Raw genomic sequence first — 13,535 nt, forward strand, 5'->3', positions numbered from 1 at the left:
CGTTATTAGAGAGCAAGTTATTTTTTAGTAAAGATAGGGCTTTTGAAGGCTGCTTTCTACAAATGGAGAGTATGAAGCAATACCCAGTACCTGTATTTTTTAAAATGTGCATTTTGGTTTGTCAGCTGAGAATTAAAAAATAAACCACAAAACAACTCCACACGTGTACAGAAGAAAGGAATTGATATTTCTCATAATGTAACAAGGTTGCAGGAAATTGGTGTATTTAAAATGTGAGAAAATAGACCTAAAATGGCTAACAAATGGCATTTCTCCTGTAGGGTGAGTTATTTGGCTCTTAAGTGCAGTCAACCATGTGAGCTTTGTGCCCCAGTATTTGCATATATATTGTCTGAAATTTGGTCTGTGGGAGTATGTCATCTTAAATGAGAACATGCTTCCTTCTTCCAGGACTGCATCAACCTCCGTGGAACAAGTGAGAGAACGAAGTTATCATAGAGCTTTGCTTCTCAGTGATCATAGGAAAGACAAGGACTGTGGTGAGTTCACTTAGAATCATAGAATCACCAAGGTTGGAAAAGACCTAAAAGATCCTCCAGTCCAGCCGTTCACCTATTCCCAATAGCTCCCCACTTATCACACTGAAGGTGGATCCCTCTAACCAGTTCCCCCGCTGTAGCCCTTAATTGTTCTGATGCTGTGTTTGGATCTGCTTCATCTGTAGGGGTAGATCACCCTGTAGTCCATGCTCACTGTCCCATGTTCAGTCTCCCACCTTCATCTCACTCAAATCTCATTTTCCAGTTGCAGCTTAAGGTCCATTCTTTCACTGAATGTATGGAAGGTCAGTAAGCAGATGACCTTGTATGACACTTGATGTATTTGAATGATCTCTTACAGAAACTTTAAGTAGCTCTTTTAAAGTCAAATACAAGATGCTTAGTTTTCTTTGCAAGATAATTTTTTTCTCACTATGATATTAATCTCTAACTTTTGTCTGTAGAACCTGATTCTGAAAATCCGGAGCCTACTTCTGAATGTCCATCCCCAGATACTTCACAGAAGACGTGCAAGAGTCCTTCAAAAGCAAGCAAGGTAATGCACTGCGTATGCAGGTGCATGTAACCATGTGTACGTGTCTCCAGTTGGCATCGTGCTTTACTACTTAGATGAAGATGTGTGACATTTCTGTTAAATTACATAACATGGGTAAACATCTGTGAGCACATTTGCAGACCTTCCAGCATGCTAAAAAGTTTGTCTTCCTCCAGTAGCCATATCTGCTTCTCTGTGGTGTGTTCTGTAGGCACAGAAGAGGTTTTGTCAGTGGATTCAGTATTGTGTCAGTTCTGCAGGTGAAATGCTGAAGAACTGACAGCAGTAAAATGGCTGAAGTAATCCTGTTAGCAGGAGCTGGCTCTTGCCAGGCCAGCACTAGCACTGCTTCTCAGTAGAGGCAGTGAGACATGAAGAAAGCCACTGAGGAGTGGCGTGCATTATGAAATGCAGCAATTCAGGTTGTAATGACCAGTCTCTTTGCTTGCATCTTGCCAGTTCTAGGATGTTAAATTACTCTGAAAAATACTTCGTTTTAGTAGTAATGATTCCTTTCAGACTTGGAAATATGAAGCTCACAAATAACAGATTCTGACTTAGCCCCGACAGGCCGTATTTCTGTTACTACTTCCAGATGCACTTGCTGGTCTTTGATTTTGGAGTACAATTGGTATGTACTTGCTAGAAATGATGCCTGTGCTAAGTTTAAGCTTCCTCCTCTTATAGGTTGTCATATGTCAAATGCATTCTATGCCTTAATGTTTTTCTGCCATCATAAGAGAGCGCTATTCCGAGAAGCTGCTTCTTGTTTTAATGCTTTCATAACTAAAATGTTCTGAACGTTTTGCCCTGACTCTTTTTCTAGCCCTCTTCGCCGAGTCCTGCAGTTTCAGCGCCATCACTGGGAAAAACACCCACGAAGCCAGATTCACACTGGGACACTGCAGCTAATGCACCAGAGGCCGAAGGCGTGAATCATCCAAAATCAGAGCTGCAACAAAAACAGCTGACAAATAACGTCCAAGCACTTTCAAAAACTCATCCATCTCAATCACATCTGCGCAGTTCTGCTGAGCAACTTTCACATTCACAGAAGTTGCCTTCTGCACCTTTGAAGCTCCATTGTCCCCCTTCGCCTCACGTAGAAAATCCCCCAAAGCCATCGACGCCCCACGCGCCCGTGCAGCACGGTTATCTCTCACCAAAGCCTCACTCGCAGCAGTTGGGATCTCCGTACAGACCTCATCACCCACAGTCACCTCAAGTCGGAACGCCCCAGAGGGAAACGCACCGTGGTTTCTATCCCGCAGCGCCAACCCTTCAGCCCAGTAATCAGCAGCAGGCCAGCGGGCCGCTGTTCGCTCAGACAGCTTCAGGACAATCCTCGGCTTCTTACGGCCAGTTCAACCAACAGAATCTGAACAGCAATGCACCACCTCCCCCACCTCCTCCACCCCCTTCTTCCACCTACTATCAGAACCAGCAGCCCTCTGGAAACTTTCAGAGTTACAGTCAGCTGAAGGGTAGCATCCCCCAACAGACTGTGTTTTCATCCGGACCAAATCAAGCACTTCCCGGCTCTGCGGGTCAGCAGACAGTGCCGGGACACCACGTAACCGCAGGGCATTTCTTGCCCTCTCAGACCCCCAGTATTCATCACCAGGCTTCAGCGTCTGCTGCTCCTCCTCCTCCTCCGCCGCCCCCGGCTCCGGGCCCTCACCTGGTTCAGCAGCAGGGCACCCATCAGCAGCATTCTGTAGCACACGTCGTCGGCCCGGTTCACGCTGTGGCGGTGGCTCCCGGATCTCACATTCACTCTCAAGCTGCCGGTCACCATCTGCCGCCCCCGCCTCCGCCGCCGGGCCCCATTCCCCACCACCAGCCTCCTCATCCTCCAGCCGGACACCAAGGTTTGCAAGCACAACACCAGCACGTTGTAAACTCTGCTCCTCCTCCCCCTCCGCCTCCCCCTTCCAATGTCATAGGCTCAGGGCACCACCCGGCGTCGGCACAAGGCTTGCACCACCCGTCGCATCAAGGACCCCCCCACTTTCCCTCAGGCGCTCACACGAGCGTGTCCTCCTATTCCTCGCAAGCCCCCCACCACACCACGTTAGGACCCGGACCTCAACATCAGCCTGCTGGAACAGGGCCTCACTGTCCGCTCCCCGGTCAGGGTCCCCACATCCAACCTCAAGGACCAAACAGTATTGCGACCCCCACCGCTTCAGGGTTCTGCCCGCACCCTGGCTCAGTCACGCTCCCGCACGCAGTGCAAGGACCGCAGCAGGCGTCCCCGGTGCCCGGACAGATCCCCATTCACAGAGCACAGGTGCCGCCCACCTTTCAGAACAATTACCATGGTTCAGGGTGGCACTAAAACGGATCCCCTTAATCCTAACATTTTTAAATGTGCTGTAATATAAACTGTGTATATTTCATATGTACCTATGGGAGGTACTTTTTAAAGCTTGTACATGATACTTTGTATAAAAGCAAACACCAGTGCTCTCTCATTGTATCTTTCCATTTTTTGCTTTTTAAAATTCCCAGAAACGTGCTGTTCAGCCAGTATTAGGTATTCCTTTTTATTTTGTAAGTGAACATTCCAGCTGTTTTTTCTGGCAGTAGGTTTGATGCTGCATAATCTTTAAAGTTTTATCGTTGCAGTTAAATTCATTTAGTGAATGTTTTCTATATTACTTTTATACATATGTAATTAAATAAGTACACAGGCTAAGTGATGGCACTAACAACTTTTTTTTTTTTCCATTTTCTTCTGTCGACAGTTTTGTGTGCATAGAGATAGAAAACAATGCAATACAAATTTTTATAGTTTTGGTGTGGACATGGCTTTTTGTTTCATCAGTTATTTGCAGAAAATGTAATTTAATGTATAGACCGTTTCTAATGTCTGAGTGCTGTAAATACTGTATTTCTTTTGCTTGTAAAATTGCTTAAAGCTGCTTTCATTTGATAGAGTATTGTATATAATAAGTCTCTTTTGCAAAAAAAAAAAAAAGTGTGATCTTTGTGAAAGTAGTACAGTATATGATCTTTAATTTTTTTTAATATACTGTCACATTGCAGCACTGGTTGGGCATTTTAATTCATGTTAATAAATCACAATTATGTCAGTTTTAACCACTTGTCCGGAAGGGGTGCTGTGTGTTGAGGGCTGTGGGCACGGAGAGCAGCCCTGCCTGCTGAGTGGCTGTTCCTCCTGTGTGGTGTCTGCTGATGGCCTTCCTGTCATTGCACAGCTGGCTATAGAAGTGAGTGCAGGAGGGGGACTTTTGTTCCCTTGCTGAGCTTAGAGGTGAGGAAGCATTGTTTTGATTCAGGCAGGGTGTGCTGTCAGGTAATGCTGGGTACATCTATGAAGTATGTCAGTTTATTTGGTGTTAACCCATGCATACCAACGTGTCTAACGGATGCCGGCACCATGGTGCAGCAGGGCTCTATTAGATGTTCTGGTCTTAGGTACAAATCACAGCACCGGCTGCACAGGTCAGTATGTGCCTTCCTGCTGCTGCTGGAGCTCTTACTGCAGTATGGTGGGAGTGAGGCATTACAGCGTGACTGTGGTGTATGAGAGCGTCCTGCAGCTCAGCAGTGAGTGCTGAATTCTGCTCACGTAACAGAACAAATGCTTGCTGGCTCTCTTTCAGAACCGAGAGAAGAAAACCAGCGTGCACCTTCCTCTGCTCTGGCTGCTGGAAAACCTGCCACTGGACAGGATGGGAAATGACAATTGCTGCTCTCTGAGAAAAAGTGGTAATTCTTAGCATACAGACACTATTGGGTTTACTTACAATTATCTGCTCATAATTATCAGAAAAGTACTTTCTGTTCCTTCCCTGAACAGGCATTGGCTCTGCAAAACACACAGACGTGATACGGAACACGCTGTGTTCTGTGCGGTCGTGCAGTAGAAGCAAATTGCCCAGCTACCAACCAGTGCAGCAGAAAAAAGAAAAAACCTAACACACTCCTGAGAAATCATGGCCACAGTTCACAGCTGGTTAACCAGAGCCACCTCCATCTATGACCTAATAACTGTTAGCACTTTGCATTGCAGTTACCGTGCGAGCAGGTGCAGCAGAACAGGCCCAGCATTGGCTCTCTCTCCCCCTACGGTTGGTTCTGTCGCAGTGGTCAACCAAATGGAAAGGAGTGCAGCGGCGGTGAGTCCCTCATTCGACTGGCATTTAAACTGATGCAAATGCTGCTATTCTCTGTGTATTTAAGAACAGCCCTGAAATCAGTTGCAGCATCCAGACACAACCAACGGCATGGCCAAGTGTGAAGCGTAACGCTTTACCTCTCTGGATTCCTTTGTAGCCTTTTGTTTCTTCTCATCAGTGTCATCCTTGAGGCCTTTAAAAACGGTTCCTGCGAGAAGAGGGAAGCAGAAGGCAGAGGGACCCGGTGCTGACACCCCGTTGGTGCAGGGCTGCAGCACAGGATAAGTTTCTGCACCGTAGTCTTGGCGGCGTGCTCCTTGGCAGCAGGGTCTCTTTTTGGATGAGGTGTGTAGGGGTGTAGGGAGGGGGTAAGCAGCTGCTTGCTTACATCAAGTTAAAACACCTTGAGTGAAACACGGCTCAGTTTGGTCTCATTTCATTTAGCACCCCACGACTGCAGCCCATCCTGCCCCGTTTCCCTGCGGAAGGATCGGATTTACCCCATGCGATGTTGGTTACGTGAACAGAGAGCTGTGCTTCAGCCTGGGTCACCCCCACCCACCGCCAGCACGGCGCGTCATTCTAGCCAACAGTGGCTTAGGGCTATCAAAGATGCCAATGACAGCACACTGAAAAAACAAAACACTTTAATTAGACAACTGCAAGCACCTCAAACAACTGGTTATTGTTACAGCATGGGGCTATTTTCTCACAATCTAGTTATTGCAAAGGCATGTGAATAAATTTCATATGGACAAAATCAGTAAAAAGTGGCACCATAGTTACATGAAAATCAGAACTAAGCTTACATTCATCCCACTGACTTCTAAAAGAGGCCAACACACCTCCGTATCGTACATTCTAAAATCTGTATTGCCTATAAGCCTCAGTCTATGTAGCTTTTTTCCTAGGAAAGCGTAGTTTTGCGTGCAACGTACAAAGAGCTGTATGTCTAGTTATGGGAAAAATAAAGCTAGTGCAATTTGTTTTAGAAACATGTAAAGCTATGAATGGGATGAGCATGATCTCGCTTCTTGCATTTTACTCACTGCACTGTAAGTATTTGCAGCTGTCCTCCCTTTGCTGACTCAAGCACACACTTTTATTATAAAAGATCAGTAATTCTACACAGAGTGGTTCTCATGCTCGACCTTTAATTTGTTTCTTAAGGTATAGTACAACTTACAGTGCTTAGAAAAAGGCAACACCATATGGTACCATGTCTTCACTATCACATTGTAAGGGAAATTGCTTTTTTCTTTCCTTAAAAGCACTTAAAATAGGCAAAAGTTCTAAAAGGGAGTGCTAAATGATAATGCATACTTTATTAGAAAGAAGTCTAGCCTTCCTTTAAAGTGCCGTTTGGGGAATGAAATCCTGTAAACCAGAGCCACTTTGTTTAAAATCCAATGAACGGGAACTGCTACAGAATAGAAAGTTTACACAATTCCTTAAAGCAGTCTGAAGTCACTACATGCAATTGGTTTGCTATAAAGCTCTCTAAAACTTAGTAGCTTTACTCTGAAGTTGAGTCCCCGGTCCCGTATTTAAATGGAAATAAACATTTACAGGGTGCATTTACATACACTATAATACAAGAATGATGTCCCTTTGCCAGAAGATAAAATTGTACAGTTCCTTGCCATAACTCACTTCTGACTTCATAAATTTCTTACGCTTGTAAATTATATAATATGCATCAGCTAAAATAGTTTTTTCATAAATAGTTACAAAACTTGCCAAAACACATGGGAGGAAGTTTCTTTTGTTCAAAAATCTGACATCTGAATGCCACACAACACAAGAAACAATGCTTAAAGACACGTTAAGTGTTTTCTGAAGAAAGTGGGTGAGTAAACTACTAGCTGAGGACAAAAAGACTACCCTTCCCCAAGAACACAGTGCACAAAAAGCAAAATGTCAAACAGTACCTCAAGCAAAATAAAGGTCTGAGGATTGAAGCCAGCTCACGTGTGATCCTGCTAGAGGATTTGTGACAGTCACCATTTAGGTCCGATGCATTGAAAAGTGGTTGCTGGCTTGTTTTATAGCTGAGAAATTCTGCTAAGAATTCAGCCACGGATGCCTAAGGCATTCTCCAGCTGAAGCACGTTTCTCTGGGACCATTTCTAGCATGGGGATCAGGAAATCTGTAAACTGTGCAGCGTCTTCGTGAGGCCAGCCGTACTTCTCCACAAGCACATCGAAAAGACTCCAAGGCTTCAACTTCGTAATGTGTCGCAGTTCTCCTGCAAACACAAACATTACCAGTATTAGAAAAATGCCCCTTTACCCAGTAGTGACCAATCCTTGTTTAGTTCTTCTCCAAGAAGCGCTATTTAGTAACATCAGCGCACCACGTGCCTGCTTGAGGTTCTTGCAATGAGCACAGCCAGCGTGAAACCAAGGAGGGATCCTTACACCCACACAGCACTGGGGCCAGCCTGTGTTTTCCTCTTATCTCGGAATCACAGAACATCTCGGAGGGGGGAAGGCACCACAGGGATCATTGTTCCAGCTCCTGGCTCCACCGCACAGCCCAAAATTCAACCCCTATGTCTGAGAGCACTGCTCAAACGCTCCTTGAACTCCAGCAGTTCCCAGTCCAGCGCCGTGCCCACAGCCCTGGGCAGCCCATTCCGCGCCCACCGCCCCCTGGTGCAGAGCCTTTCCCGAGCCCCTTTTCCCGCCCCTCCCCTGACGCAGCTCCATGCCGTTCCCTCGGGCCCTGCCGCTGTCACACAGAGCAGAGCTCAGCGCTGCCCCTCCGCTCCCTGTGAGGAGCTGCAGGCCTTCCTTCTGTTTCCTCCACACAAAAGCACCCCATCGCGCGCTCGCAGGCAGCAGGAATACTGAAGGCTCTGCTTTCTCATCAGCCCACACCCCTGAGTCTCACAAAAACTGCCCCAATCTTAACGCACAAGTCTCAGCAGCATGGGTCACGCTGCCATGCTACGTGACATTTGCCATCAGTGTGGCTGCAACTAGCTGCAAACCGAGCCAAACACAGAGGTCTGGCACTGAAGGCTCTGCTCCATCTCTGAGGGGCCCAGCTGACTGCTCCCACAGAACGCGGCCACCAGTGCTGCCTGCATCATCTTCAAACCCACCAGAGCATTGAGCCCCACCAAAAAGGTGGCACGTGGCCAACCTGGCAGTGTGATTCAGACCAAACGAAGGATGTGACAGCTCTTCTGCCATCAGGCTTGGCAATATACCTATGTGTATCTGCAGGCTGTCAGCACTGATGGCAAAGAAAGGCTCTTCTGGCTGCTCCTGCTCCGCTGCCACCTCCCTGCTTCCCAGGCACGTACCTGGGCCTCAGCCCCTGTGCGATGCTACAGAAACAGCTCTGTGGGCACTTTTACCCTCGTCACGATTCTGCACCTTCCCCAAACCGCTGGGGCTGCCAGTGGGTTCTCAGCCAGCACTGGAGGCTGAACACAACTCATCCACAGACTCACAGACGTGCTGTGTCATCCTGCATGGGGCACGCAAGTCACACTATTTTAAGCAGAGCGGTCTGGCAAACTGATTGCTGTCAGCAGCTGAAATCAGCCGCCTGCAACCTGCTGCCCATCATGGGCAATATGATGTCGGCTCTGAGTCCGCCTACATCCCTGTGGTCATGGAAGCTCTAGGGCAGCCAAAGACAGCCATACCCCCAGCCTGCCTCTGGGAGCCTGAGCCAACCGCTTGGCAGTGCCACGTGCCCAGCAGGGCATGTCTGCCACCTCAGCACAGCAGAAGGCTCTCCTCATGGTGCCACCTGAAAAGCAGCTCTCCAGGCACTGTCATAAAGGCTCCAACTCAGTAAGACTGCAAATGGTCAATCCCTGGCAAGAGAAAGAGAAGACTGCTACGGCAACAGAAAGTGGGATGTGCGGCCCACGGCGTGTCAGTGCCCTCCTTCTTTTTTCTGTCTAGTACGGAAGGAGGGGACTGAGACAGAGGAGGGAGAGCAGAGTGTCCTCTGGCAGTTCACATGGGGATGGTTCCAGCAGCAGTGTCTCATGAGTAGTACTGCATCACACCAAAAAAATAAAGAAAAAAGCCCGTCTTCATCCTTGTATTTAAATTATGTTGTTTTAGGCACTATATTCTCAAGGAAAAACCCGAACACATCAGAAGGCCTGGAAATCCAACGTCGCCATCCACTTTGTGAACAAAGTGCATCTGCCACAGGTATTCTCCCCTGAGCACTCCTGTATATTCTTCTTCCCATGCTCCGATGGCACAAAATGCACATCACTGCACACTGGGATGCTGGTGTTGGGTGGCTGTCACCATGACACCTGAGGTCATGCCCTTTGCATACTCCTCTTATTTTGTCATATGGGGGTTGAATTCATGAACCTGGGACCAGTGTGCTTGGGCAGCACGTGCACCACAGATGGGAGCTTCCTCCCAGAAGTTCTGTGAAGGCTGTAGAAGCTCTTAAGAGGATGGGATGCAGTAACAACAATCTCTGTGCGGTCCAGACTTTAAATGATCACTTAAGTTCCACACTGGGGATGCTGGGGGGTCCGTTCCTGCCCCATTATTTCACTGTTTTGCACATTCCTGGACCCTCTGTCCTTGATTTGCCTGTCCCAGGTAGCAGCAGCTCTTCAAACTCATTGCCCACAGGTGGGAAGTGCTGCTGTATGCCCACAGCCGCATTTCCCTGGCACTCACCCTGCTGTACAACAGCTGTTCCCAGCTTTTCCACTGCTACCACTGCTCTGAAAAAACCCAGCAGCCCCCTCTCCTCCACACTGAAGTCCTGGGCTTTCAGGCTCCCCAGTAAGGCAGCCACTGCCACTCTGCCTTCATTACCCCCACAGGACCACAGTAGCAGCCCAGCAGCTGCCACACGCAGCTCCTGTGCCCCCCCAGCCCCACACGGCCTCGTGGCCCAGCGCTGGCAGGGCAGGCCGTGGTGCTACCCCAGCACTTGACAGGGAAAGGAAGGGAAGAACACATGGAGAACGGACAAGCCCTCCCGGGTAAGAAGCATGTCTTTCAGAGCAGCCTGGCCAAGTACCGGGCGCTAACAGGCCAGCATGTTTGTTGGGTTAAAATTCTGTTCCTGCGTGCAGTGACGCACAGCTCAGCTACGGCCCACGGCAGTGGAGGCGCTCACAGCGAGAGCATGGAGCGGCCGCAGCGCTCTGTCCTCATCCACCCTCCTGCAGAGGAGGATGCAGAGGAGCTCCCCGTGCTCCGCTCTGGAGCGCTGCCCTCTCGCACACCCCGTGCCTGCAGCCTGCTGCCCTCCCTGCGCGTCAGCAGGTGCCAGCAGCACACACCGAAGGAGGGCACGGCTCTGCTCCAGCAGCTCACAGCTGTGCACAGCTGACATTTACATGGACATCTGACGACAGACTCGCACAGACATTTGTAACGCTCACATGTTGCTGAGTATGTCCCAAAAGGAATTTTAAATGAAATACTGAAACGAGTACTGCAAATTTTCACTTTCTTGAAAAATCAAGCTCACACCAGAATAATTTCCAAAGAAGAGCTCTCCATTAAGTGGAATATGTCTCCAGTACCCATAAATGCACACACTCTCCTTTTGGATAGTATTATGCTTTAAATTAGTGTTGCATAAATACCGTTACCTTTTTTGGTGAAAAACTCCTTGGAATATTTCCCCAACATAGCGTATTTTCGAGGGATTTTTCCCAGCAGTTCAATGATCAAAGCTATGTGGTCTGCATTGGAGAACATTGCCAGCAAAACAGAAACATACAACAGTTTAATCAGTACGGTGCATGCACACACCAACACGGCCCGGTACAGACAGAAATAGATTGAGCCTGGCAAAAAGACACACGCGGCGCCCCGTGGTTGTTTGGAAAGATGCTTTCGGCAAAACCTCTTTCTCTGAACCACAGCTGAGTATTGGCTGCCACGAGCAAAGTTCTGCTGCATACCTTAAGAGGTAGCCAACAGTTTTTTGTCAGGAGGTTTTGGTTTAAAAAAAGTACAATAAAAAATCAGTTTGTCACAGATTTCCGCATGTTTTGCTTTTCCAAACTAAGTTATTGCTGCACGATTTCAGAAACCGCTCCTCAGCGGGACGTGCTACCACCAGCAGCAGCAATTCCACTTCTGTCTGCATCACGGCACCTGCCAAAAAGAAGAGGTACTACCTCTGCGATTGAAGAATTCCCGAGAATATTTTCCAGATAGAGCAAAGTGCCTTGGGATATTGCCTAGCAGCTCTATGATGTGTGCTATGTGGTCTATGAGGGAGAGAAAAAAAAGGATACGGGAGTGGAAGGGGCAGGGAAAGGATGGGATAAAAAGAAGAGGAAAGAAACTGGAATTAGTAAAAAATCAGAAATAGTTTCAAATCAACAATGTTTGCAGCAAATCCATGCAGAGGTTTCCAGGATCAGCAGAGCTCTGGCATCATTAGTAGCACTTAGGAACAATGAATGATGCCCACGTTACCACTGCAAAGGGCACTTACAAGCAAACAAGCATGAGAATGGACAGGTATATAGATGGAAGCAGGAGTTAATTCTCATTTTAAAAAAATTAGTAGTCGTCTAATTCAGATAAAAATACACAATGTAAACATTATTCCAGTGCCAATCTTAGAAAATGCTACGGAGTTCAAATTCTACGCTTCTTTTCTAAACTAAGATGTTGTTATTCTCAGTCAAGTTTCCACACAAATGCAGTCTTACAAGAGGGGCAGTTTAATTCCTTCAGGCAGTTGCTAAGTAGATGAATATCTGCAGAAGGGACTTTTTGCCCACCCACTGCTACTGATGGAACTTACAACTAAAAAGAAAAAAATTGTATTTATGTTCTGAAAACAATGTGTTGCACAATTCACTCAACAACAAAAATTAAGCCCACTGTAAGCTTGCTAGAAATTTAAGAAGAAGGTGGAAATGTACAGAAACACGCAGTATCTCAAAGGGTTCATACCTTCATCTCTGGAATAGTCTTCACCAGAATGTGGTTCGAACAAATAATCTCCAGTTGCTAGCTCAAATGCCTATAATATAACATAACATAACAGACACTTTAATGGGTATTATGGAAATAAAGCTTTTAATCTTAAAACGACAGCAATACATCGATCGGAACAAAGAGGGAACCAATGCTCCAAGCCAAAGGCCTGCAGTGGGACCTGAGGCTCTGCAAGGGCTACTCACCTGGGAACCACAGGTCCTGCCGTGGAGAACAGCATGAACCTGGGCTCTGGAGGGAGCCCCACGCTCAGCACCAACCACCCCAGCAGTGCAGCCCAACACTGTCTGCCTGCACAGCCAGGGCGAATGGAGGAGCTGGGCAAGGAGTGTGGGACCACGGCCTAGCCAGCATCCTGGGCCTCAGTTGTGTTAAATGTGTGCGACAGAGGTGAGACAGGTTCTTCTAAACAGAGGGGAAGGAGCTACGCTTGTACCTGAGGGCTGATTATCTGTCAGAGATAAAAATGCCAAGGACTGAAATACAAATGTCTGCACAGGAAATAAAATTCATTTCTAACTATAATTAATGACTTCAAATTATCAAACAGGGTAACCTTCCTTGTTGACTCTAAATCTACAACAGTTTCTAAAAACGTGTTTTTTATGAATCGGAAGTCATCAAAGTAAGTACTGCGATTGTGGGGTAAATAAAACACCAAGGCTCACACTGATGAAGGAAATCAGAACAGACCGATCCCTTTGGGTCCCTGCGGTGCTCCCATGGGATGCAAACCCTGCAATAGGTCAAGACAAAACCTACGGGCAGCATTTCTACTTATGAGCAGAGTTTCTCCTTTCAGATGTAACGCGAATTAAAAGCCTCAAAGGAATAAAATACTGATGGGAGCCTGTACTCGTGTACAAACATGGACCTGATTTGTCAAGCGATTCTCTTTCTGCTCACCAACTACCCAGGCAGCCACAGGAATCTAATTCTTTCCAGGTGGTGTAAATACCAAGCTGCTTTCCATCTCCAAGACCAGCAAAACCATTCCAAAAATCAGACAGAGCTTGCTGGCACAGCTTTATAAAGGAATTTCACTCGGTCAGAACATTTACTATAAAATACTTGTTTCCTGAAAATATACACTTTTCTGTTCCAATCCATGATCTGGAGTTGTTGAATCACCTGTAAATTTAACCTACTTATGGGCACTTGACTTTTTCAAGCTGTGAACTGCAGAGTGATCCAAGTGGGCTACAGCCAGAACAATTCAGTGCCATCTCACACAGTGGTTGAGAAAGCAAAAATACCCTTTGCTGACATTTTTGTTGATCCTACAAATGTCTTTCATTTCTGAACACATTACCACTCACAAACAGTCATTCATATTTTTTCTTATTCTACTCTGAG

General features: G+C 47.0%; 2 protein-coding genes across 7 annotated transcripts in view; one reads left to right on the forward strand and one right to left on the reverse strand.

Annotated features, from left to right (window-relative positions):
* KMT2E (lysine methyltransferase 2E (inactive)) overlaps positions 1-4,161 on the forward strand; it is a 54,574-nt gene extending 50,413 nt beyond the window's left edge. For all 3 annotated transcript variants that reach the window (XM_042872285.1, XM_042872286.1, XM_042872287.1), the window contains 3 exons: positions 412-500; positions 965-1,056; positions 1,883-4,161. In XM_042872285.1, the coding sequence (XP_042728219.1) occupies positions 412-500; positions 965-1,056; positions 1,883-3,397 (1,696 nt within the window). In that variant the 3' untranslated portion in view covers positions 3,398-4,161. The remainder of the gene's footprint in view (positions 1-411; positions 501-964; positions 1,057-1,882) is intronic.
* Positions 4,162-5,834: 1,673 nt separating this feature from the next.
* Positions 5,835-13,535, reverse strand: part of SRPK2 (SRSF protein kinase 2) — an 86,573-nt gene continuing 78,872 nt past the window's right edge. The window contains exons 13-16 of one of the 4 annotated variants that reach the window (XM_042872288.1): positions 12,135-12,204; positions 11,345-11,437; positions 10,811-10,903; positions 5,835-7,453 (exon numbers count right to left, since the gene is read on the reverse strand). In XM_042872288.1, coding sequence (XP_042728222.1) covers positions 7,269-7,453; positions 10,811-10,903; positions 11,345-11,437; positions 12,135-12,204 — 441 coding nt within the window. In that variant the 3' untranslated portion in view covers positions 5,835-7,268. Of the gene's footprint in view, positions 7,454-10,810; positions 10,904-11,344; positions 11,438-11,887; positions 11,985-12,134; positions 12,205-13,535 lie in introns of those variants that run through there. The other 3 variants (XM_042872289.1, XM_042872290.1, XM_042872291.1) reach the window with 3 other exon arrangements.

This window comes from Lagopus leucura, unplaced genomic scaffold (genome assembly GCF_019238085.1).
Source record: "Lagopus leucura isolate 7727_CA_CO unplaced genomic scaffold, USGS_WTPT01 Super-Scaffold_100008, whole genome shotgun sequence".
In the NCBI taxonomy this organism is placed as follows: Eukaryota; Metazoa; Chordata; class Aves; order Galliformes; family Phasianidae; genus Lagopus; species Lagopus leucura.